Source organism: Tamandua tetradactyla, chromosome 5, assembly GCF_023851605.1.
Source record: "Tamandua tetradactyla isolate mTamTet1 chromosome 5, mTamTet1.pri, whole genome shotgun sequence".
NCBI lineage: Eukaryota > Metazoa > Chordata > Mammalia > Pilosa > Myrmecophagidae > Tamandua > Tamandua tetradactyla.
The window spans coordinates 178,367,422-178,391,011 of NC_135331.1; the positions used below are offsets into that span (position 1 = coordinate 178,367,422).

General features: G+C 40.5%; 1 protein-coding gene and 1 long non-coding RNA gene across 5 annotated transcripts in view; one reads left to right on the top strand and one right to left on the bottom strand.

Annotated features, from left to right (window-relative positions):
• Positions 1-23,590, top strand: part of DCBLD1 (discoidin, CUB and LCCL domain containing 1) — an 88,519-nt gene that overhangs the window by 51,383 nt on the left and 13,546 nt on the right. For 2 of the 4 annotated variants that reach the window (XM_077162744.1, XM_077162742.1), the window contains exons 7-15: positions 1,654-1,694; positions 4,234-4,446; positions 5,434-5,558; positions 7,414-7,561; positions 7,654-7,761; positions 9,473-9,560; positions 10,758-10,807; positions 11,958-12,077; positions 14,573-16,499. In XM_077162744.1, the coding sequence (XP_077018859.1) occupies positions 1,654-1,694; positions 4,234-4,446; positions 5,434-5,558; positions 7,414-7,561; positions 7,654-7,761; positions 9,473-9,560; positions 10,758-10,807; positions 11,958-12,077; positions 14,573-15,066 (1,387 nt within the window). In that variant the 3' untranslated portion in view covers positions 15,067-16,499. Of the gene's footprint in view, positions 1-1,653; positions 1,695-4,233; positions 4,447-5,433; positions 5,559-7,413; positions 7,562-7,653; positions 7,762-9,472; positions 9,561-10,757; positions 10,808-11,957; positions 12,078-14,572; positions 16,500-23,590 lie in introns of those variants that run through there. The other 2 variants (XM_077162743.1, XM_077162745.1) reach the window with 2 other exon arrangements.
• LOC143685123 (uncharacterized) lies at positions 9,244-13,288 on the bottom strand. Its single transcript, XR_013176387.1, has 3 exons — positions 11,626-13,288; positions 9,786-10,005; positions 9,244-9,595 (listed from the first exon to the last, which is right to left on the bottom strand). It is a non-coding gene; the product is annotated as an uncharacterized LOC143685123 (long non-coding RNA).

The window sequence follows — 23,590 nt, forward strand, 5'->3', positions numbered from 1 at the left end:
GATTTGTGGCAGTGAGAGAGAGCATAGGCCCTCGGGCTTGTAGCATAATATTTGGGTTTATTTGGGCCAAATTCTAAGTTTAAACTTGTAGAAACATTACAGAAAATGAAGACGACAGACCAAAGAGAGGTTTCAAATAAATCTTAGTGAAAATGTAAATATGAATTGCAACAACGTGCACCTTTCTTTAAGTGTCAGGAGAACTGGGTTCTCATCCCGGCCCGATGGGAATTCAGGCACATCCGTGTCCCATCTGGGTTTTCTCCCGGGAGGAGTGATTGGTGCCTGCATCACATCCAGTGCAGAAATTCTACTAGAATTTTAGGGGAGCGCTGGGGTATCTGGAGTCTCTGACTGAGAGTAAAAGAAAAATATGAAAAAGAAAGTCTATTCCAGGACAGTTCTTACTGTCTGTTACTTCTTAAAAAAAAAACTTTAGATGGGAAGACACTTATGCTTTTTGGCCAGAGTATTTTTGGATTCTCTGTAGATTTCACATTTCGGTTCCCTTCTCTGTCCTTTCCATACATAATTCAGAATTAGACATTTAAAAGAATAGGTGATGGTCCCAGATTGTAAAATCATCAAATACCAATGGTAGTATCTACCTTTTGCGTTCACTCTGGTATCTAATATAGTAAATACTGTGACCATAAGAGTAATAGTGAGAATTCAAAATTGCCCGTTCCATCTGCATCTTAATTCCACACCATTGACTTAACAGAGGATTTCATAGAAGGTAAACACGGTCTTGAGTACTAGGGATCTGTTCTCTACTGAGGAGATGACTGTAGAATGAGGCTGGTTTGGTACATTCTCCCAAGAGAATAATACAAGCGGTAAAAGTATAGAACTCAGAGAATTAGGGCCAGATGCCGACGAGAATTGTCCGACCAGAGGGAGGGCCCAGTTCCGGCCAGGCCTGTGAGATGCTTGGGTTTTCTCCAGAAGACGAGACTCAGGAGCTAGTTCATGGCTTTGCCCTGGCTGGTGGTGGTGGTAGAGAGAGGTGGGTGGTGGTAGAGAGAGGTGGGTGGTGGTAGAGAGAGGTGGTTGGTGGTAGAGAGAGGTGGGTGGTGGTAGAGAGAAAGCTGCTCGGCTCTCTGTAGGAACGCTGATGGGGCAAGACTCCACCACAGGGAAGTCCGCAGAGAAGGAACTAGAAATGACACGCGCATTCTCCAAATGACCAGCCTTCTTCATTTCTCTCGGTGGTTCTTGATTGTTGGCAGTGCGTGGGACGCTTTCAGGTGACTGAGGAACAAGGGAGTGTTTGGGGCCTCTGTCACCGCGTATCGATTGATTGGGATCTAAGGTTTTTCCTGAGACCACTTTCCTGCCCACTTCCCACCCCAGTACAGCATGGTGTGGTGGGAACAGCACAGGATTTTCATTCAAAAGCAGTGTCTCAGGGACCTGGCATCTGTCCTCTGTGTGAGTTTAGGATAACTGCTTACCCTCCGAGGGCCCGAGTTTGCTCATCTGTAAAATACTGAAGGTGAAGGTACTAACAATGGCCCTGCAGAGGTGGGGAGAGGGCCCCAGGAGGTAACATGTGGGAAGGCACAGGCAGCGCTGTGACAAGAGGTTGTCATCAACCGTTTTGCCCCAGGAAAGCCACTCACTGCCTTGTGTTTATATTTATTGTTTCAGTGGTTCCCTGTCGGACAAGCGATTTCTGTTTACCTCCAATGGTAAGGACCATGCTTTCCTTAAGAATTTGATTATTTCAAAGTTCTGCACTGATGGCTTATTCCATTTCTTCTATATGCTTTTAGCTTACTAGATATGTAAAATCTGAGTGTTTTTTTAAAACATCTATTAACTTTGAGATGATTAAGAGTAACTGGGGAGTCTGGTTGTAAAATAAAAAGATTTTTGTGAGACAGTCTTATGATTTAGGTGAATACATATTTGAAGTTAAATGTTAGACCTTTTTAAGAAAAAATCTAAAAAAAAGAAAAAGATGACACAATTCATAAAAGCCAAGAATATAGCTAAGCCAAGGGGCTATACACAATATATAATAATATATACAATATATAATATACACACATACACAATATATTTATACAACTAAAGGGGCTACTTATCTATAGCATATATACATATACGGTTTGATTGTTTTTTATTTGTAATCAAGAATATATATATATATATATATATAATGAAGTCTCATAAAATCAGACATTTTATAAGTGCAAGGAAACAGAGATCTAAATAAGCTGTTTAAAGAGGTTACTAGAAGTATTTGGGGAAATGTAAAGCAAAAAATAAGTTTTAAAAAGTTCCTCTGAGAAATATAAAACTCAAGACAGACAACAGATGATTCAGAAGAAGTGAATTGGTTGGCTTGCTTCCATTTGGTTGTTTCACAATAGATTGGTTGCTCTCCAGCCTTTTACTAATTATTTTTTTAAGCAGCGTTAGCCTTTTTTTTTTTTTAATGTAATGCTTTGTGGCAGTCCGGCCTCCGAAATGGATTTAGGCCACCAGGTCTGGCTAAGCCAGGGCAGTGCCCGAGCCTTGCCACACGCCCGTAGCCCCGAGCTCCGGAGCTGGCCAGGTACCGATGTAGCACCTTGGAGCATCTCCCAAGACAGGTGCAGTGGAAGGGCCAGCAGCCAGGCGCCTGGACAGGTCTCCATTTCCTCGCAGAACTGTGCGAAGTGGCCAACCAGGCTCATCTGGTGTTGTACAAGCATTTTGTGGCCTGGCCTCCCTAATTAATAGAATACATAGCTCAGACACTGGCAGACTGTGGTTAAAGTCAGGCAGAGGAAGCTCATATGAGAACGAAGCTCCTCCTGTAACAGGGGGTTGGGGATCAACTAAACGTGCAGCTCCAGCCTTTGCTCCTGGGTATTCGGTCACACCCCGTGAGTGTACAGGCAGGAGAGTTTAGTTCTTATGCACCTAATGGAAAACGAAGAATGAAAAATAACAGTTGATGTACCAACTAACTCGGCCATCTGTATTAAAATTCAGAGTAAGAGGTATATCTGAAAAGGAAGTTATTTTTGAATACAGCAAAGAGGACGAGAAAAGTAGAGTTAATTTCATTTTCTTAATTTCAGGTGGGTATTGAAATTGTTTGCTTTAAATTTCAAATTGCTGTAATTCATCAGTCTTGAAACTTCACACTAAGTATTCTTCAATTTCAGGGGCTTCTGTCTATCGTTAGCATACTATTATGTTACATTTCACTGGAGAATAGCATGTATTTCCCTCTTAGAGCATACAATGGAAATTTTAGAAGTGATTTCAGATTTGACATTTCTGGCATGTAGAAACAAAACCAGTTTTATCCTTCATATCCTTCACATGATAGAGTTTAAAGGATTTTTCCCTTCAGGCTGCATAGCACCAAGTACACTGTGACAGAAAAATACACAAGTCAGAAAGCCCAATTAGCATTAAGCAGAAAATCTTTTCTTTTAAAATCTAACCTCCCTTAAACTCCTGCCACAAAGAATGAGAATTGAAATGGCATTTATTTTAAGATGGGTTCCCTTTATGTTAAATTTTAATGGAGAAAACACTTTTAAATAGTGCAATTTGATTTGTGGTTATCTTGAATATAGTTATTGAGCACAGAGATATAAAATGAAGACTTTTTAGCTTCTCCCTCATGGAAAATATTCTGTTTGAGCGTTCTTCCTCAGCAGAAAGTAAAATATTTCAAGGAAAACTATGTGAATATGTCTTCTTTTCCCAGGAAAAGAAGTATGGCATTTATTTGCTGCCTCCACATTGTCTCAGACAAGGTGTAGTTAAGGTTCTATGGACAGGTGTGCTGAGGACAATTTAATGATCTTCAGAGGCCCTAAATATATGTGCTAAGGATGCCAAGGATAAGATCTGATCCCAAATCTTATACAGTGAGAACCTCAGCATTTTAAAACTTTAAGACATTTAACTCAGTTGAAATCAGGGTGAATTTAGAAGGTTGGGAAAAAATCTACAATGGGAACAAACAGCTAGCACTTATACAGATATGATTTTGATGAAGTCTATTAAAAAGAAAAGCCAGAAGAATTTCAAGACACTATAATAAAATGAGTCCAGTGCAAGTCTGGGTCCAAAGAATGCTAGTAAACAGTATTACTTGATTCAGTTTCAGAGTGGAAGTAAATTAGCTGAGTAATTCTAGGTGAACAGAGTACGTTTTTGTTTTTGTTTTGTTTTCATTTTATATCTATGTCTGAAAGGTTTTACTGCTTTTTTTCTTAGGTTGCAGCAAATCCTTGAGTTTGGAACCTGACAGGCAAATCAGAGCTTCTTCCTCTTGGCAGTGGGTCAATGAGATTGGAGAACAAGTTCACTGGTCTCCTGGCCAGGCTCAGCTTCAGGATCAAGGCCCCTCCTGGGCTTCAGGTGACAGCAGCACCAACCACAGACGAGAGTGGCTGGAGATAGATTTGGGGGAGAAAAAGAAAATAACAGGTACTTAAGCAAGTGCAGGAGCAGTTTTATGAATGCAAAATGACCACCAGTTAAAGTATGATTTTTAAAAAAATTTTTATCAAAACCAATCAACAGACAATATGAACATTCTTTTTTTTCCCATCACATAGTTGTATATTCATCATGATCATTTCTTAGAACATTTGCATCAGTTCAGAAAAAGAAATAAAGAGAAACAGAAAAAAATTCATATATACCATACTTTTTACCCTCCCTTTCATTGATCACTAGCATTTCAATCTACTGAATTTATTTTAACATTTGTTCCTCCTATTATTGATTGATTTTTAATCCATATGTTTTACTGATCTGTCCATAAGTTAGATGAATAGATATCACCTTTTTTTTTTTGAGATCATAGGTGAGTTTTATTCCATTCTTTATTTTTAATTTTCTCAGCATGAATATACATGTTTCTTAAAAATTCTACGTAAATCAAAAATGTCTTTCTAAGTGTTTTTGTCATAAGAGATTTCTGAAGCTAGCACCAATGTGATGAAATCAATTAGATATCACCTTTTTAATTAAGGCATAACAGAGAGGCTGGAGGGAACTGACTGAAAATGTAGAGCCATGTTCCGTTTCTTGAAAGTATGCTTTTGATTAACATAGATACCCTCTCTAACTCAGAGTATGACATGGTTTGAACATGTCACAAATCCCCACATTATTTCTGTGAGAAGAAACTGGTTGTAGATTGCAAATTTCAGCCCCAGTGTTCCCTTTCACCTCTTTTATGGATATACGGATTAGAGAGATGATAGCTCAATGGTGAAGGCTTTTTACCACTTATTTTTAGATGCAAGCACTCATCTGTCATTTGGTCTCTAAAATGCAACTAATAGAAAGTTGGCCTATAACGTAATTTGAAATTTCAAGTGAGAAAAAAAAATGAAACTTGAATTCTGATATGGTTATACATAATATATTTTGAAAACTGACCTATAAATGATATTTTCTTATAAGGAATCAGGACCACAGGATCCACACAGTCGAATTTCAACTTCTACGTTAAGAGTTTTGTGATGAACTTCAAAAACAACAACTCCAAGTGGAGGACTTATAAAGGCATTGTGAATAATGAAGAAAAGGTAAGGAAAACCCTGGGTTCAAGAAAGCTAAGTAGGCGATCAGGCCTCCATATATTTTCCTGAGTGTATTTACTTTCTATTTTTCATTAAAACAAGACAATGGTGGTACTTCCTAGAGCATGCAAGAGTAAGCAAAGTATCAATAAAAGCCTTAAAACATCTTTGAGATTTAATTCTTTTCTACTTCAGGAATGACTTACTTGTGATTTTCTTGAGAAGTGAAACTTGATATGTTTAAATGATTGTTTCAGTGTGATGTGGTAGAGTTTGGGCTTAGAAATTTGTATTGGTATGTGTTTTATTTGCTAATGCTTCTGCCATGCAATACCAGAAATGGAATGGATTTTATAAAGGGGATTTATTAAGTTACAAGTTTACAGTTCTAAGGCCTTAAAAATGTCCAAATTAAGGCATCAACAAGAGTAAGATACCTTAACTCCAAAGAAAAGCTGATTGGCTTCCAGGTTTATTTTGCCACATGGGAAGACACATGGCACCATCTGCTGGTCCTTTCTTAGCTTCTCTGGGGCAACTCTGGATTTCTTCTCTAAGCTTCCCTTGGCTCTTTCCAGGTTCTGGCTTGCTTAGCATCTCATGGAAAGGGACATGACAATGTCTGCTGGGCCCTGATTCCTGTCTATCTTCTATCGGCTCTCTCAGCTCCTGGTATCTCCTGGGGCTTCTTTATTTCCAAATGTCTGTGTCTCAGCTTTCTCTATATTGGCTATCCAAGCATCTCTGTTGGCACTCCAAGCAACTCCAAAAATGTCTGTGTCTATTTCAGCTCTCACTGTGCTTTTCCAAAATGTCTTCCGTTTTAAAGGGCTCCAGTAAACTAATCAAGGTCCACTTGAATGAGCAGCGTGAAATATCCATCTAATCAAAAGGTCACACCCACAATTGGGGGTGTCACATTTCCATGGGAACAATGTAATCAAGAGGTTCCACCCTAAACAGTAGGTCTGGCCCCACAAGATTGGATCAGGATTGAAAGAACATGGTTTTCTGGGGAACATAAAAATTTCAAACTGGTACAGTATGCTATTAGATATACAAATTAGGTAGGGGAAAGCAGCAGTAAGAGTTCACTACTTGTGTTTTTGAGAGTGTCAGTCAGTAGTGTCATATTAATGTAGAAAGATGAAGAACACCTGAGCAATTTTTTTAAATTGTGGTAACAGATATAAAATAAATTTGTCATTTTAACCATTTTTAAGTGTACAATTCAGTGGCATTAATTAGTTTTACAATGTTGTGCCATCACCACCACCTTCATTACTGAAACGTTTTCATCACCCAAAACAGAATCTCGTTACCTTTTAAGCAATGACTTCCCATTCCCCATCCCCCAACCAGCACTGATAACCTCTAATATACTCTCTATGAATGTACTTATTCTGGATGTTTCATAAAAGGGGAACCCACACAGTCTTTTTATGGCTGAACATTATATATATATATATATATATTTATATTTTAATTAAATTATATATAAATATATATTATTTATGTTAATTAAATTATATATATTCTATATATATATTTATATATATATAATCCGCATTTTGTTTATCCATCTACCGATGGATACCTGGGTTGTCTCCACATTTTGGCTATTGCCTGGACAATTGTAACTTCATCCATAATGAAATTTAAGGAAGAAAAACAGATAGCAGTATCACCAAGTTAGATAACGTGGTCTTTGTTTGCAAAGCCTTGCATCTTCGATATCGAGTGTGCAAAAAAATGTAACAAGATGTAGAATCCTTACTTTGGTTTTGTATAACCAAATGTGAATGGGTTGATAGAAACCTAAAAATAACAACCTTCAGGTCAAAATGCCTTCTTTCTGCAGGTGTTCCAGGGCAACTCAAACTTTCGGGACCCAGTGCGGAACAATTTCATCCCACCCATCGTGGCCAGATACGTGCGGGTCATCCCGCAGACCTGGCACCAGAGGATAGCTCTGAAAGTGGAGCTCTTTGGTTGCCAAATTACACAAGGTAGGTAGGGCCCGGGGCGAGTCCCTGAGTTCCCTGAATCTCTCACAGACTGGCATCACTAACGTGGCTTTCCAACATCCCTTCCCTCTCAGGCAATGACTCATTTGTGTGGCGCAAAATAAGTCAAAGGACCAGCGTTTCAAATGAAAGAGAAGATGAGACAATCACAAAGCTCATCCCCTCGGAAGAGATGCCCACAGGTAGAGCAGTTATTGCTTTGTGGCGTAATAAAGAGCATTAACTGACATCCCATCCAGGATAACATTAACTCCAACAAGTGTACTTTTCTGTTACATAAATGTGTGAGGCAGGCCATCCAGCACTGCTTGTACGTATGTAAATTGATGTATATGCACAACTATTTATAGCAACATTGTAAACAGAAAAAGACTGGAAAAAACTTATGTGCCCTTCAAACACTAGGCAAATATTTTAAGGAAAAATAAAATAATAAGCATATTCATGCAATGATATATGCTGCAGCCATGAAGAAAAGAATGAGACCATTCTTTTTGCTACTAATATGGAAAGCGCTCTCAGATATACTGACAACTTAATAAAAATAAGGGGCAGAACAATCTTTATATGATGCCACCAATTGTATCAAAAGAGTGGAAAAGGAAATAAATACATATTTTTGCTTTCAATGCATAAAGGATCTCTGGAAAACATCAAGAAATGTGTTTAGTATTCTGTTGGGAGAGGAACAGAGGTAGGGGGGAAACATTCCATCCCATACCTTTTTATACTTTTTGGATTTTGAACATGTAAATGTTTAAGCTGTTCAAGCAATGAACAATAACAGTACATTTATTTTTTCAGGGTATAAAATAATTTCATATCAATTTATAATATTTGGAAAGATTAGAACAATATAAAGAGGAAAATAAAAATCCCCCATAAATCAGCATCTATCAGGATCACTATTCATATTCCACTGTATTTAGTCAGCTATTTTCTACTTATAACTTAAAAACAAAAATGGAAGTGTATGTATCTTCTGTACCATATATTCCATAGCATATTTTTTCACTTAATGCCTCATTATGAGCATTTTCCTATGTTATTAAGTACTTTAACAACATAATTATTAATGGTTTTATAGTATATGGGTGTACCATCATTAGTCATTCCCCTATCATTGGATGTTAGATTTTTTCCCAAATGTTCACTCATATAGATAATGCCATTAATTTATATAAATTTTTGTTCACCTCTAAAGTTCATCTTCCCCTTTATAGAACTACATCTGCAATCCCAAACATCCCTTTATTTACTTCCCAGGGTCACACATAAAGAAGGGTGACGAAAAGACATTTCTCTTTTAGTTTTCATGATTTCTACAAACTTGGGGCCTTTTCAGTAGCTAAGTGACCCCTCCCTTTTTAAAGCAGAAAGAGGTAACTGAAAACATGCAGCATAATGGAAACGCAGTGTGAGGTCAGCAGGCTGCATTTCCTTTTAGTCCACTGTTCCAAAGCTCTGCTAATGGGCAGCCAGGGTTGTCTGAGCCTCTGTTGTTGTCCAGTAACCCAAACCCGCCCACCATCTCCTGAGCCAGGCTAAGAGCGCCGCGCTGTGTTTAAATCATTTCCCTGTCTACACAGGTCCTGACTGGGTGGGCTCCCTCGATTCTGATTGTTGGAATCCACTGTAGGCCAAGCAACAAGGTCTTAGTAATGTTAATCCCTGAGGAACACTGTTAGTTGCCTTTGAAAACAGAGAGAAAAATTTTATTTTTCTAAACTTTGCATCCTGCCTTATGCTTTCAGATATCATTAAATGTCTAGTATGGATTCACTTTTCCAATATATTAACAGTTTAAGCCCTTTCAAATCAGTGATTAGCTTTATATAATGAAATCTGGGTACAGTTCCTTGAGTCATAACGCGGTGATTTTCTCCTCTTTAGGAGTAAACTTCACAGCTGTTGCCATTCCTTCCGTGCTCCTCGTGGCCCTGCTGGTTGCTGGAATGGCAGTCTTTGCTGCCTTGAGAATGTACGTGACTTCACATTTCCAAATTTCTTCTCTAACTGCGCAAACAAGTCGTAAGATCAAAAAGTTTACTCTGCAGACACTCATGGGTAGAAAAGCAGCATTACTTCTTCCAAGATAAAATGTTACAAGAACAACTTGGGTGGAGGCAGAAATTCTCAAGTATTATTCTCAAGTATTATTTTATAAACAGTTCTGATCATTGAGAAGCCTTTGATATAGACTTACCTGATAAGCATTGTTGGAGACCTGTCTGGAACCGACATATTCCCCTTGAAGTATGTGTTTTTCTCAGTAGAGTGGAAAGGGTACTGGAATGGGAGACAGGAGACCTGGGCTCTGTTCCCTGGTTTTCTCAGATATAAATTAAAGAGGGTTCCTTAGACAAGCTCTAGGTCTCTCCCGGAATCCAAAACTCCATGTTCTCACAAATGTTAGATATTCAGCTCTACGCAAAAAGAAAAATGGAAAGCATTCTGAAGTTTTCTATTTATACTTTAATTTTTAAAAAAATTTATTGTGATAAAAGACATAATTTTGCCATTTTAACCGTTTTTAAGAATACAATGCAGTGTAATTAATTACAGTAGAATTTCTTTTTCTATTTTAAAACACTCTGGAACTTATAAATGTGGATATTAGTGCAAATAGAATTTAAAAATAGTTTTCTGATCAAAAGTGTGAAAGGGCACAAAAGATCTGAGTTTTAAGCTTCACATAGGTATTCCTGAGCTAAAGCAATTGTCTTAGCTTAATATTTTCTTCAGTTTTGGACTGGGGTGTACTGAGTAGCAATGAAGTGTGAGTACATGGTCTTGAGGCATTGTGTTGGCTGTCTTACTTTTTATCTTGACGCTTTTCCATCTGAAGTGTTGGGCTTAATTACTTTCTAAAATAATCAGATTTTATTTACTGCATCAGCAGCTAGTCAGAAAATAAAATAAGATTGCTTTCAAGGATATATGAAAGTCAAGTAAGATTTAGCACACACCGTTCTAGTGAAAATACTGTGGCCTTTATAAGTGAGATATAGCTGTATATAATTCTGCATATTTATATGCTGTTATAAGCACATGACTGTTATCTCATTGAATCTGCACAACAATCCTATGAGTTGAGTATTGTTATGCTTCCTATAGAGGGAGAGAGATACAAAGTGACTTGTAAATAAATACTTAGTAAGACTTTTGTTCTTGATAGGAGGAAGAAAAAGGGAAATCTTTACGGATCAGCTGAGGCTCAGAAAACAGGTTGGTTGGAACTTCTGCCTACAGTTTTATTCTGTCTCTGGGTGAGTGACAGCATGTGCTTATTGAAAGCACAATTAGTCTCATGGCCCACACTTACTTGGTTTTTAAAAAAATAGTAAGATCTAGAGCCTTGGAGTTAGCAAATCCAGAAGGAAGGAATTTACTAATCACTTATGTCTTTACTCTATTTTAATTCAGAGTTCTTATGGCCTATTTACTTTTATTCAATATTACCCCCATCATTTATCGATATTCATTTTCGTGGCCTCTGGAGTTTAGGCTAGCACATGGTCATCAAGGGGAAGTTAGAAAGCCCCATCTATTTGCTGAATCATTACATTGATATTTCTTTTAGTCTCCAGTATCTTAGAGAAGCTAGAAGTAAAAACCTAAAATAGTGGAATAGTAACCCAAGCCAAACTCTGAAATCTGTCCTACAAATAATTGTTGCAATGTACTTAGAAATTTATTGCTTTTTTGTATATACTGTTACTTTTCACAAAAAAGAAAAATATATTTCTTTTAGCCTCCAGTGTTTTGGAGTGGAAAAACTAGAAGGAAAAATCTGAAATAGTGGAATGGTAACCTATAACAAACTCTGAAATCTGTCCTGTAACTACTTGTTGAAGTATACTTTGAAAATCATTGGTTTTTCCTTCTTTTGTCTGTATATATGTTATCGTTAACAATTAAAAAAAAAAACCTCCATTGATGAAGTCCAGCACTCAGAGATGCCAGGCCTCCCAGCCTTTTCCATTTTGGGAGGGTGGGGAAAGAACTAGACTAGGGTTTGTGTCCACATTTCAGAGAATCCTTACAGCACAGGCTGTGTACCGTCTCAGAGCCAGCCATCTGCTCCCTCTGGGCCGTGAGTGCCACATGAATGCAGATTACAGAAAACCACGTCCAGATGCCCCAACATGGGATGACCCGGACCTCCTGGATGCACAAATAAATTCTGAAGTCACAGAGGAAAACTTGGTGGGGATGTTGCTTGTCGTCGTCCTTAATGCCCCAGCATGTCTTTCAGCATGCACATGACCACGCACTGATCGCAGCCAGCTGTCCAGGGGTGGCATCGTGTTCCTCACGGAGAGTGCGCGTTGCCTATCTGATAACGTCAGTTCTTTTCATGTTATCTTTATTCCAGGCTGGTGGAAGCAGATTAAATATCCCTTTGCCAGACATCAGTCAGCTGAATTTACCATCAGCTATGATAACGAAAAGGAGACGGCACAAAAGTTAGATCTCATCACAAGTGATATGGCAGGTAAGTATCAAGCCTCCATGTCAGACAGTGCTGTTAGGTAGGAGGGGCTGCTCATGGGAGCAGGAGGTACTTTTGTTGAGATGGGAGCCAAAAAAATCGGCAGTATATAAAGAAATGTTCTTTCTGCCTGCTGCACAGTTATAAACGGACACTAAGATGTTACTCCAAAACCCAGTTCAGCCCCAGTTGCTTCCAGCTGTGGGGGATACAGATAAACCCATATGTTCTGAGTACTACTAGAACCTGGAAGCCCTTAATTAATCCATCTTGGTTCTCAAGACTTTGATTAAGGCACTGGGAAAGAGGAACTAGACATATAAATATAGCTCCTGCCCTTGAAGGGGAGCTAAGAGACAAAGAAAGCAGCCAGTGGTAGAGAGAACTTGTCCAGAGACCAGCTGCCCAACTCTCTGTGGGAAGGATGTGCTTTTTATAATTTTATTTCCAATCCATAATGGACTGATACTTTTGCAAAAAACAACATGAATTAGCAAAAATGGTAAGTTTTTTAAAAAGACACTCAATATTCAAAACCTAGTTATTTTTATAATTAGATTCCATGGACATAAAATTATTCTGTCAAGTTGCTAAGCATTTCTAAACCTTGTTCTCAATTTCTGTACGGAGCACTCTGCAGATGCGCTCTAAACAGGTCTCAGATCCGCAGGGGTCTGAGTGGCTCTGCTCTAGCGTCTCACTTCCCTGAGAGCGGTGCCAGGACCCACAGGGTCAGCATCACGGGGCAGGGGAGGGGGGTGATAGAAATGCGGACTCCCAGACCTGTCACCCTGAAGTCTCCAGGTGATGAGTGAATAGCCAAGTCTGAGAAGTTCTCTGTGAAAGTAGCCAAGCCACTTTGCCTGAGGAAAGAGTATCACTGCACCAACCACAACTCATCCTCTAGTCCAGGCTGATGGAAGCAGCTTAAATATCCCTTTGCCAGACATAAGTCAGCTGAGTTTACTGAGTCACTCAAGAATTCCCGTTCTCCTTTGCAAGATGAGGCAAGGGGAGAGGGGACCCTCTTTTCTTTCCTTTTCCTTTCATTCAGCATCAGCTTCTGTACAGCCTCTTTCCCCACCCAGCGTCCTGATGTGTGCAGGACCCCGAAATGCTCTTGCCCCCATCACAAGCTGTCTGCCCCTAAACCATCTCACCCACTCCAGGGCCTTCCCCAGACCCCCCCCTCAAGTGTTTGTCCACTCTGCCCTCATGCCGACCCCCCACCCCACCACCTCCAGCTGGCATTCTCAGCAGCCCCCAAGAGTCAGCAGTCCCTTAGTGTGTCAAAGTCGAACTCATTGCCCCTCATCTCACCACATACGGTCCACATTGTCCTTTCCTGAGTCACTTCCCAACTAGGTCTCCTAGTCCTCAGAGGCTTCACCCCTCGGAAGGACCCGGGGCACCCCCTCTGCCCATGCCCCACATGCCACTGGTAATAAATTCCTTGGACCTGTCCCCAAAGTGTGGCCTTTCCAAGACTGCCATTCCCTAGCTTGTGGCCTCTGTGTTTCATTTGTTTGCTTTTTAGTTCTCGCTTTCTAAAATTTCCTTCTTCATTCTGCCTCCATCCAGTGTTACCTCTGTGCCAGCCTCTTGGTTGGACTCCTCAGTAGGCTTCCACAGAATTAAGTCCAACTTCACAGGACTCAGCGCCTCCCTGACCTAGCCCGAGGTGAACAGCACACACTTGGGGCCTGTGTTTGAATCCTGGCTCTACTGCTTGCCCCCTGTGTGCTCTTGGGAAAGCTGCTTAATCTCTCTCTGCCTCATTTTCACCAGGTGTAAAATGGAGTATACCTACCTCAAGGTTTTTTGAGGATTAGATTAATTCATATCTCAACATCTTAAAATAGCACCTGGCACAGAATAAGGGCTCAGGGAATGTTAGCTTTGTTGATTATCATTAGCGTCGCCATCGTCATCAGGCCCCAAACTACTGCTTTGATTTTTGTGTCCCATTAAACAAACGACACCATGTCCTTCGTACTCTGGCCAAATCTTACTATTTTCAGTTGTTCTTTCCTCCCTTTCCACACAGTAGTACTTCCACCTCCAAAATCTGGCAGTTCAAGAGTCAGGTTAAGGACTGCTTCTTCCATGAAGGGTTTTCCCCCATCCACCTAGGCGAAGCATAACCTCTCCCTTATCCAGCTTCCTGCCAGTCTTGATTTTGGGTACAGATATTTTGAGTACAGAATCCCTGTGTCCCATCTGGGACGTCTGCAGCTCCATCTTCCTCGCAACCTCTTCCTTCTCCAGCTTCCTGCCAGTCTTGATTTTGGGTACAGATATTTTGGGTACAGAATCCCTGTGTCCCATCTGGGACGTCTGCAGGTCCATCTTCCTGGCTGCGTCTGGTCCCCCTTAGGCACTTGGGGGAGAGTCGGTCCCCCTTGACCCTCCACAGAGCAGCCCCTCTTGCAAACAGCCGGCTCGTCCGCGCGTCCGCGGGGGTGTCCAGTGAAATGTCATCTGCTTATTTGATTTAGATTACCAGCAGCCTCTCATGATTGGCACTGGGACGGTCACGAGGAAAGGCTCCACCTTCCGGCCGATGGACACGGACGCCGCCGGGGCCGGGGTGAGGGCCGAGGCCGGCGCCCACTACGACTGCCCGCAGCGGGCCGGCTGGCCGCAGTACGCGCTGCCCTCGCCCTGCCCGGAGCCGGAGTACGCCACGCCCATCGTGGGGCGCCACGTGCGGAGGGCGCAGACCTTCTCGGCGCGCGGCGGCTACCGCGTGCCCGCGCCTGCGCACAAGCACTCCCTCTCCTCGGGGGGCTGCCCCGCGGCGGGGGCGAACTATGCGCTGCCGGCGTTGGGGGCCTACGACCAGCCCAAGGCCACCAGCGTCTCCAGCGTGGAGAGCAGAGATGCGGACGTGCAGAGGGCGCGGAGGAATCCCGTGGTGCGCGATGGTTATTCAGCCCCCAGAGACTGCCTCAAGCCCATCCAGCAGGCGGCCGTGAGCGCCCTTCTGTGAGCGCCGCGGGCGAGGAGCCTGCCGTGGTACCGAGCGGCCGGGAGGAGGGAGACGGCTGTTCACGTGGTGGGCGTGCGCGCGCGCGCGCGTGTGCCTTCTTAGCGCCTGCCGTGGAGTCCTAGAACAGCCTCTCAAACTGTTTACAAAACTGCAGCTGGTTTTGTTCCGACCCTCACTTAGAGCACTAGGTCTGTTCGTTTTTGCTGGGTTCGAGAAAGGAAAAAAAAAATTTTCAATGGGATTTTCATTTCTCTCACTGTGACATTGAACTGCTTTGATGTAAAATGTGCAATCCCTACGGAGTCGTATTTGCAAAATTAAAGTAACTTAAGTTTGCTTTGTCAGATGTTAGTGCCTCGCAGAGGTTAATTGGGGAACTGCAGCTGTTGCAAAAGCGTATATGTAATAGTTACGTCCACTTATGAAATGTGTTTTATTGATACTGTTTGCAGCAGGTCTGTTCAAACGTGAACTTGTTCGTGCGGCTTTCCTTTCCTTCGATAACTAGAACTAAAAGCATTTTTAACATTCTTCTCCTGGAAGAAATGAATTTACTTGAAGCATGAGAAAGCACAGCAGAGTGGGGGATTCTTTGTTTTTAGCAATTATGCGTGTGGATTTTTTTTTTTTTTTAAACCCACCGCAGCAGTTGCCTGCTTCCTTATACTCCACTTCAGGGGGAGATGTGGTCCACAGAGCTACGACTTACTAAAGCAACCAAAACTGCTCTCCCAACAAATTGAAATGAAGGGGGCACAGGAATTACAGTCTGGACCACTGTCAGACATTTTTGTAGCTCAAATTTAAAATATTGTTGCAGTCAAAAGCCCACACTTTTCATGACTTTCTCCAGAAATAGCACTTTTTAGTGACTCCCACTGTGCCCAGGAAAAAAAAAAAACAGTAACAGTTGTTTGAAGTGTGCCCTCACAAAGTGACAGAGGGCAAATCGAAATGGTGCTTTTCAGCTGAGACAACCGGGAACTGAACTGATTTTGCAAGAAATGATTTTTCCCCTTGAGTATGTAGTCTCTAATTCTAGATTAATTCAGACCTCAGCTGTACCTCATGTTCAGTGGTTTTAATCTGAGCTTCATTTGTGAGTTAACTGGGGTGGGGGGTGGGAGTGTTAACCTCTTTTACCAAAGAGGAAAATGTGTGTGTGTGTGTGTGTGTGTGTGTGTGTGCGTGCACGCGCGTGCGCGCTTTTTATAAAAATTATGGACCAAAATATCCTTCCCTAAAAAAATCTATTATAATCCTATTTGTATGGTTATTACTTTCTGTGAAATGTACAAATGTCTAAAATAATGAGGGTGCTGGAAGGTCATGACGGACAATCTGTTGGTTAGTGTAGAAGATGAACTGTTTACTTTGTGGAGTTTACATAGTTTTATGAATATACCAATTATAGTAAACTGTACCAAATCCAAGCGTCCCTGGCTCTTATTACTGGTGTCCTGCTTGCTGGGCTGTGGAAGGCACTTGGGGCTCAGCCTCCGTAAAAAGGCAGGTGATGCAGTGGAAAGAGCATGGGCTTTGGGTCACACATGTCTTGGTTCAAGACCTGTTTTGACCCAGAGTAGCTGAGAGATCTTCATATAGTTACACAACTGGTGGACAAGAGCAGAAAAGTACTCTTTCTCAGTGTTTTGCAACATTAGCAAATATGATAAAGTGGGAGTGAGATCATTCTAATTGTCAGGCTCCTTTTACATGATCAAATTATATTGTGAGGCAAAAATTATTTTCTGCTACTTTCTATAGTTGTGTCTGAAACCCATGTGCTGTGACAAGCAAGATTCCACTGATCACAGAGGCTGCTGAAACTTCACACTGGGTTTTATTACTACTATTCAAACTTTCATTGATAGTTACAGTCAGTCTAGAAAGTACCTAGAAAGAATGTGAGAGATTTGTTCTTACTGTGTCCGCTTAAGCTGCACAATTTCAGGCATGCAGGTGGCTACAAGGCCTTTTGTAAATCCACCTGTCCAGTCTGATCAGTCCCAGCAGACCTGATCTTGCTGCCAGACTGGCCTCCTATTCCCGAATGTTCTCCCCGTGCAACAAATATTTAAGGTTCTGAGAGCCATGCTCACCTCGGGAGCTCAGTCCTGCTCGTGGGAAGCGAGGGAAGCATATGGTCACTTACCCACCTCCTAGCGTTCCCAGCCAAAGCACAGCCCGACCAGCCTCCCAGCGCCCCCAGACTGCCTTGTTCCTGACCCACTATAGCTCTCCATCTCCCACAGGGATCTCATTCCCAGCTTCTTCCTCTTCTGATAATAAATTCCTCAGAGGCTTTTAAGATTTTTAAGAGGCTCTTTTCTGTGTATTCTGCAGTTAGGCTATGTCATGGTCAGGTTCACGTGTCAACTTGGCCAAGCGGTGGTACCTGTTTGGTTGGGCAAGTGCTGGCCTTTCGGTTACTATGAGACCATTTCATAGAATTAGATCATGGTCAGGTCAGCTGATTCCATTTGTAATCAGCCAAGGGGAGTGTCTTCTGCAATGAGTGATGCTTAATCTAATCACGGGAAGCCTTTTAAGGAGGATTCAGAAGAGACAGGCTCTCTTCCTGCTTCAGCTGGTGAGCCTCTCCTGTGGAGTTCGTCCAGACCCTCCATCGGAGTCGTCGGCTTCAGAATCCGCCCTGCGGATTTTGGATCTGCATTCCCGCGGTCACGTGAAACACTTTTATAAATCTTATATTTGCGAGTGTTCCCTGTTGATTCTGTTTCTCTAGAGAACCCTAACTAATACAAGCTACGATGTCTTCAGCTGTGAATTTCTTTGTAAACATACTACCTGAGACTTCTGCTTCTCAAACCACAGGATTCATCTTTATCAGTTTAATATCAGTTTATTAAACATAGATTTTTAAAAATTGTTCTAGGTGCTGGGGATACATACAGAACAGACACAAATCCCTTCCATCATGGAATACAGACTTCTGGGAGAGACAGATAATAAGCAGGAAAAATTGAAAACATGGTAAAAATGTTAACAAGAAAATGTGATAAATAATTTTTTTCCAATACTATTTGCCTCTTTGCTGTTTCCTTTATTCTCTCTTGAATTCCTTTTGGGTGTTCTTTGGAGCTTCTTGTTCTATCTCCCGTGTCTCTCAATTTCTTTTATTTTCCATCTTTTTATCTTTCTGTGCTGCCTTCTGGGTAAATTCCTGTGTAAATTCCTGAAAAGCCATATGGCATGGTGGTCGAGTACACAGACTTCAGAGAACTTGGATGAGAAATCTTAACTTCTCCATGCCTCTGTTTCCCTGCGTGTTACTGGGGAAAATAGTAATACCATCCACCTACGCCTGGCTGCTCTGAAGAGTTAAGTGAAGCTTTTAGAACAGTGTCTGGCTCACACAAAGCCCCATGTACCATTATTATAGATTGTACTATGGTTCACAAATTCCCTCTTCTACTTTCAAATCTGTTTAGCCATTGAAGTTTTAATTTTCTTTCCTTTTTTTTTTTTTTTCAATTTCTAAAGACCTATTGATTCTTTCTCAAATTTACCTTTTTCCACACTCTGTTGGTATTTTCTTTTGGTTCGGATTCCTTCTTTTAATCATTTAAAAGACACAAATTTTATATTATTTTTCTGACTGTTCTGTTGTCCTTATCTTACTTAGATAAAAGTCCTTACAATGACCTATAAACCCTTGTCAGTGCTGTTCAGTAGAACTTTTGTGATGATGGAAATATTCCCTGAGTTGTCCAGCGTGGTAACCAATAGCCACAGGCGGCTTTCAAGTACTTGAAATGTGGCTAGAGTGACTGGGGAATAAATTTCAAATGTGTTTGAGTACAGCCTTGGACCATGCCATAGGTCTGTGTGATGTGTGCTGCCCGCCGTGCCTCTGTCTCCAGCCCATCTGCTGGCACTTCTCTAGCCACGTGGAGAGCCTGCCAGACACACCCCAGTTTGAAACCTTTGTGCTTTCTCTTCTCCTTTCTGGGCAGGCTCTGCCCCCAGACGTCTGTGTGGCTCATTCTCTCGCCTTCTCCTTAAAGTCTGTACTCAAATGCAATCCCCCTGAGGCCTCCCCACCTCTCCCTGTCCAAAAACTGCAACCTTTTCCTCCTGACACATTTTCTGTGTCCCTTTTCTGCTTTTTCTCCTTAGCATTTATCACATTTTCTTGTTAACATTTTTACCATGTTTTACATTTTTCCTGCTTATTATCTCTCTCTCCCAGAAATCTGTATTCCATGATAGAAGGGATTTGTGTCTGTTCTCTATGTATCCCCAGCACCTAGAACAATTCTTAATAAATCGATGTTTAATGAAAGGACTGTCAAAATTTTTTGAGGCTCTGTCCTATTTGTTGTTTCTATTGACTTTTTTTTGTTGTGGTAACATAAATATATAACATAACATTTACCATTTTAACGTGTACGTCAGTGGCATTAGTTATATTTGCAGTGTTGTGCTACCATCATCATCATCATCCATTACTGAAACTTATTACTGTAAACAGAAACTCTGTACCATTAAGTAGCAGTTCCCCAATCCCCTTCTTCTCAGTCCCTGGTAATATCTAATCTTCCTTTTGTTTGTGTGAATTTGCTTATTCTAGATATTTCACATAAGTGGAATCATGTAATATTTGTCTGTTTGTGTCTGACTGATTCATGTAGCAAAATGTTTTTAAGGTTCTTCCATGATTTAGGGTTCCGATACATGTTCTTCCATGCTGTAGCATCTGTCAGAACTTCATTGCTTTTCATGTCTGAATAATATTCCGTTGTATGGACACACCACGTTATGTTTATTTTTCCATCAATGGACACTTGGATTGTTTCCAACCTTTTGGCTACTGTGAATAATGCTGCTGTGAACACTGGTGTACAAGTGTCTGTTTGAGCCCTTTTTTCAGATTCTTTCAGATACATCCCTAAGAGTGTAATTGCCTGATCATATGGTAAATCTATGTTTAATGGTTTGTGTAACCACCAGAGACTCTTTTCCACACTGGTTGCACCTTTTTATATTCCCACCAGCAATGCATGAAAGTCTATATCCTTGCCAACAACTGTTTATTTTCCTTTTTGTTTTGTTTTGTTTTTTGTAATAGATATCTCAGTGGGTGTGAAGTGGTATCTCATTGTGGTTTTGACTTATGCTTCTCTCATGGGTAATAATGTTGAGCATCTTTTTCAGGTGCTTATTGGCCATTTTTGTATCTACTTTGCAGAAATGTTATTCAAGTTCTTTGCCTATGTTTTAATTGGGTTGTTTGTCTTTTTTTTTTTTTTTTTAAAGGAAAGACAGAGAGAAGGAAGGAAGGAAGGAAGAAAGGGAAACATCTTTAAACATTTTCTTGTTTTATTGTATTCTGTTTCTCCGTTTTTGTTACATGGGCTGGGGCCGGGAATCGAACCGAGGTCCTTCGGCATAGCAGGCAAGCACTTTGCCCGCTGAGCCACCGCGGCCCGCCCGTTGTTTGTCTTTTTGTTGTTGAGTTGTAGGAATTGTTTATGTAGTCAGGATGTTAAACCCTTATCATATATATTATTTGCAACTGTTTTCTCCCACTTTTAGGTTGTCTTTTCACATTCATGATAATGTCCTTTGATGCACAAAAGTTTTAAATTTTGATGAAATCTCTATTGACTTTTCTTCATATGGTTTGTTTCTTTATGTGTTGTGATTTTCTTTATTTTGAGCCCTTCTTTAGCAGGGCTTTTCCCTCCCTGTGAAGATCTTGTTGTGTCCTTTCAAGATGATTTTGCATTCGTATCTCTCAGGCATCCCAGGATGGTTGCCAGAAAAAATACCGGACACGTAGTAAATTTGAATTTCAGATAAACAACAAATTTAAATTTTCAGTTTAAGTTTGTCCCATGCAATATTTTGGATTTAGTTATAATAAAAATTAAAATAGTTTTATTTACTAAATCTGGCAATCAAGGAGTACTGCCAGCCTAGCATCAATTTGTATTTTAATTTTGGCTTGATGGTTCTTGGACTACATGTTGTTCTTAAAAATTGGAGCCCAAACTTGTGTGAGGCACATGGTTTTAATTTCTCAGAGGAGATTTCCCTTTCCATCCAGGGTCCAATCTTCCTTTGTTGTACCTCTGTTTTATTAGATTATTTTAGATCCACCCTTTTACTTTCCTTACTTTCTGCCATGCTCTGTCCAAAATCTTTCTCCTATCCCTTTATGGAGTTAAATCCTGAGCAACAAAGTAAATGAAACCCTTTCCCTGCCTCACCCCATCCCAGAGTAACCAGAGTATCAGCTCAAGTGCTTTTCACTCTGTTTTTCAGATTTTCCTTTGATTCTGATATATGGAGATTTCCCTTTATTTCTTAATATTAGCGAGGCCTTTAAAATTATTTTATTTTATTTTATTTTATGTAGCATTCCTAGGAATTTATGCAGTTGGATTTTCATCTTATCTAGTCTTCATCTTCCTGAAATGATGCCTCCCCTACTGGCAGAAAAGACCATATTTCTTGCAAGTAGGAAAGGTGTTAGAACCGTATAGAACTGGAGTTTAATATGGGCTTTAATCTGATATCTAGCACATTACTAGAGCTTTCTAAACGCACATCTTAATCTCTAAAGTGGAGATAATTGTGAAGTGTTGTTGTGAAGACTAATTTTCATCATAGTGTTTTGCATCTAGTAGATGCTTAATAAATATTAGCTTCCTTTTTTTCCTGCCCAGTCTGAAGTTAAAACTGTCCCTCAACACTATTTCCCTGTGAGTCCACAAGAGAGAAGCCACCTGTCACAAACAATAAAGCCTCAATTAAGTTAACTGATGATTTCTCGTCAAAAACCATGGAGGGAAAAGGTCGTGGGATGACATATTTAAAGGGCCGAAAGCAAACAGTTGCCAACAAAGAATTCTATATCCAGAAAAAAAACATCTTACAAAAATGAGTGAGGGATTAAGACATTCCCAGATAAACAAAAGCTGGAGGAATTTTTCCCCACTGGACTGACCCTAAGAGAAATAATAAAGAGAGTTCTGCAGGTTGAAAGGAAAGGGCGATAGACAGTATATCAAAACTGCATGAAGAAATAAAGATCTCCAGTGAGGATAACGACACAGGTAAATGTTAATGTCATTACTATTGTATTTATAGTTTGTGACACCACTTATTACTTCCTATAGGATCAAAAAGGTAAATGCATAAAATATGATAAACCAGTGGTTTTGTACTCAATGTAAATATGTATTTTGTAACAAGGACTACATAAAAGTGGGGTATGGAGAGATATAGGAACATAAGTGGGTATCAAAGCAAATAGGATTGCTGTAGACTTAGGGTGCTGAGTTTATGCACTATGGTAACTACAAAGAAAATATTGGAGAATATGCAAACCCATACAGACAGAAATTAGAATGTGCTTACCGGGGGCGGGGGCAAAGGGAGTAGGAAGTTAACTTGTAATAAGTATAGGGTTTCTGTTTAGGAAGATGGGAAGGTGCTGAGGGTACAGCAATATTGTGAATATGGTTAATTCCATTGAATTATATGCGTGGGAGTGGTTGAGATGGGGAAGTTCATGTTGTATTTATGTCCTCACAATTAAAGAGAAAGAAAGAGCAACTAAAGAGACAGTGACAAGCAAATGCAATCAATGATCCTGAATGGGACCCAGCAAAGGAGGAGGAAAGGGGCAAAGCGCCATTATTGAGACATAGAAAAAATTGTAGTATAGACTCTAAATTTTTCATCAGTGTTAAATTTCTTGAACTGGTTAACTGCTTGTAATGTGTTTACATAGGTGAATATCCTTGTTCTTAGAAAATGTGCATGCAGTTTTAAGTGCTCAAGGAGCATGATGTATATAACAGCCTAAACTCAAATGTTCAGAAAATGGATTGATAAGTAGTTGGACAGACGGATGGATAGAATGATAATTGCAAATATGGCAAAATGATCAAATTGGTAGATATGGATATCTGTGGGGTAGGAGTATGTTGGAATTCTCTGTGTGAGGTTTGTATAATTTTTGTAACTGTCCTATAAGTTTGAAGGTATTTCAAAATTAAAAGTAAAAAAAAAAAAAATCAGATCCTACAATTGCCTGTCTGTGTCTTTTCCCACGAAAACCTTTATCCACTCCCATCTTTCCCTCTTTCCCACCTGTGTCAATGGAAAAGTTGTTCTTTACCTTCAATTGTAATCTTAATTCTCATTGCCTCCTCCCTAATCCCAGCTATTGCCCCAATCATCCCCTTTTCTCTTGTCTTTAACTTCTCCCTCTCAACTCTCCTCCTCATCTTATAAACTGGTTCACATCTCTCGTAGTGTGAAGAATTCTCTGTTAACAACCCATGTGTTTTATTTTCTGGCTAGAAAAACAAATACCTTGCAATGGGTTAGCTTAAACCACAGGAATATTTTGGCTCAGTTTTGAGGCTGGGAGAAGTCCAAAATCAAAGCATCGTCAAGGCAATGCTTTCTCCCAGAGGGCTGTGGGATTCCTGGGGCTGGCTCCCAGCCACCCTCAGTCCTTAGCTTTCTAATACATGGCAGT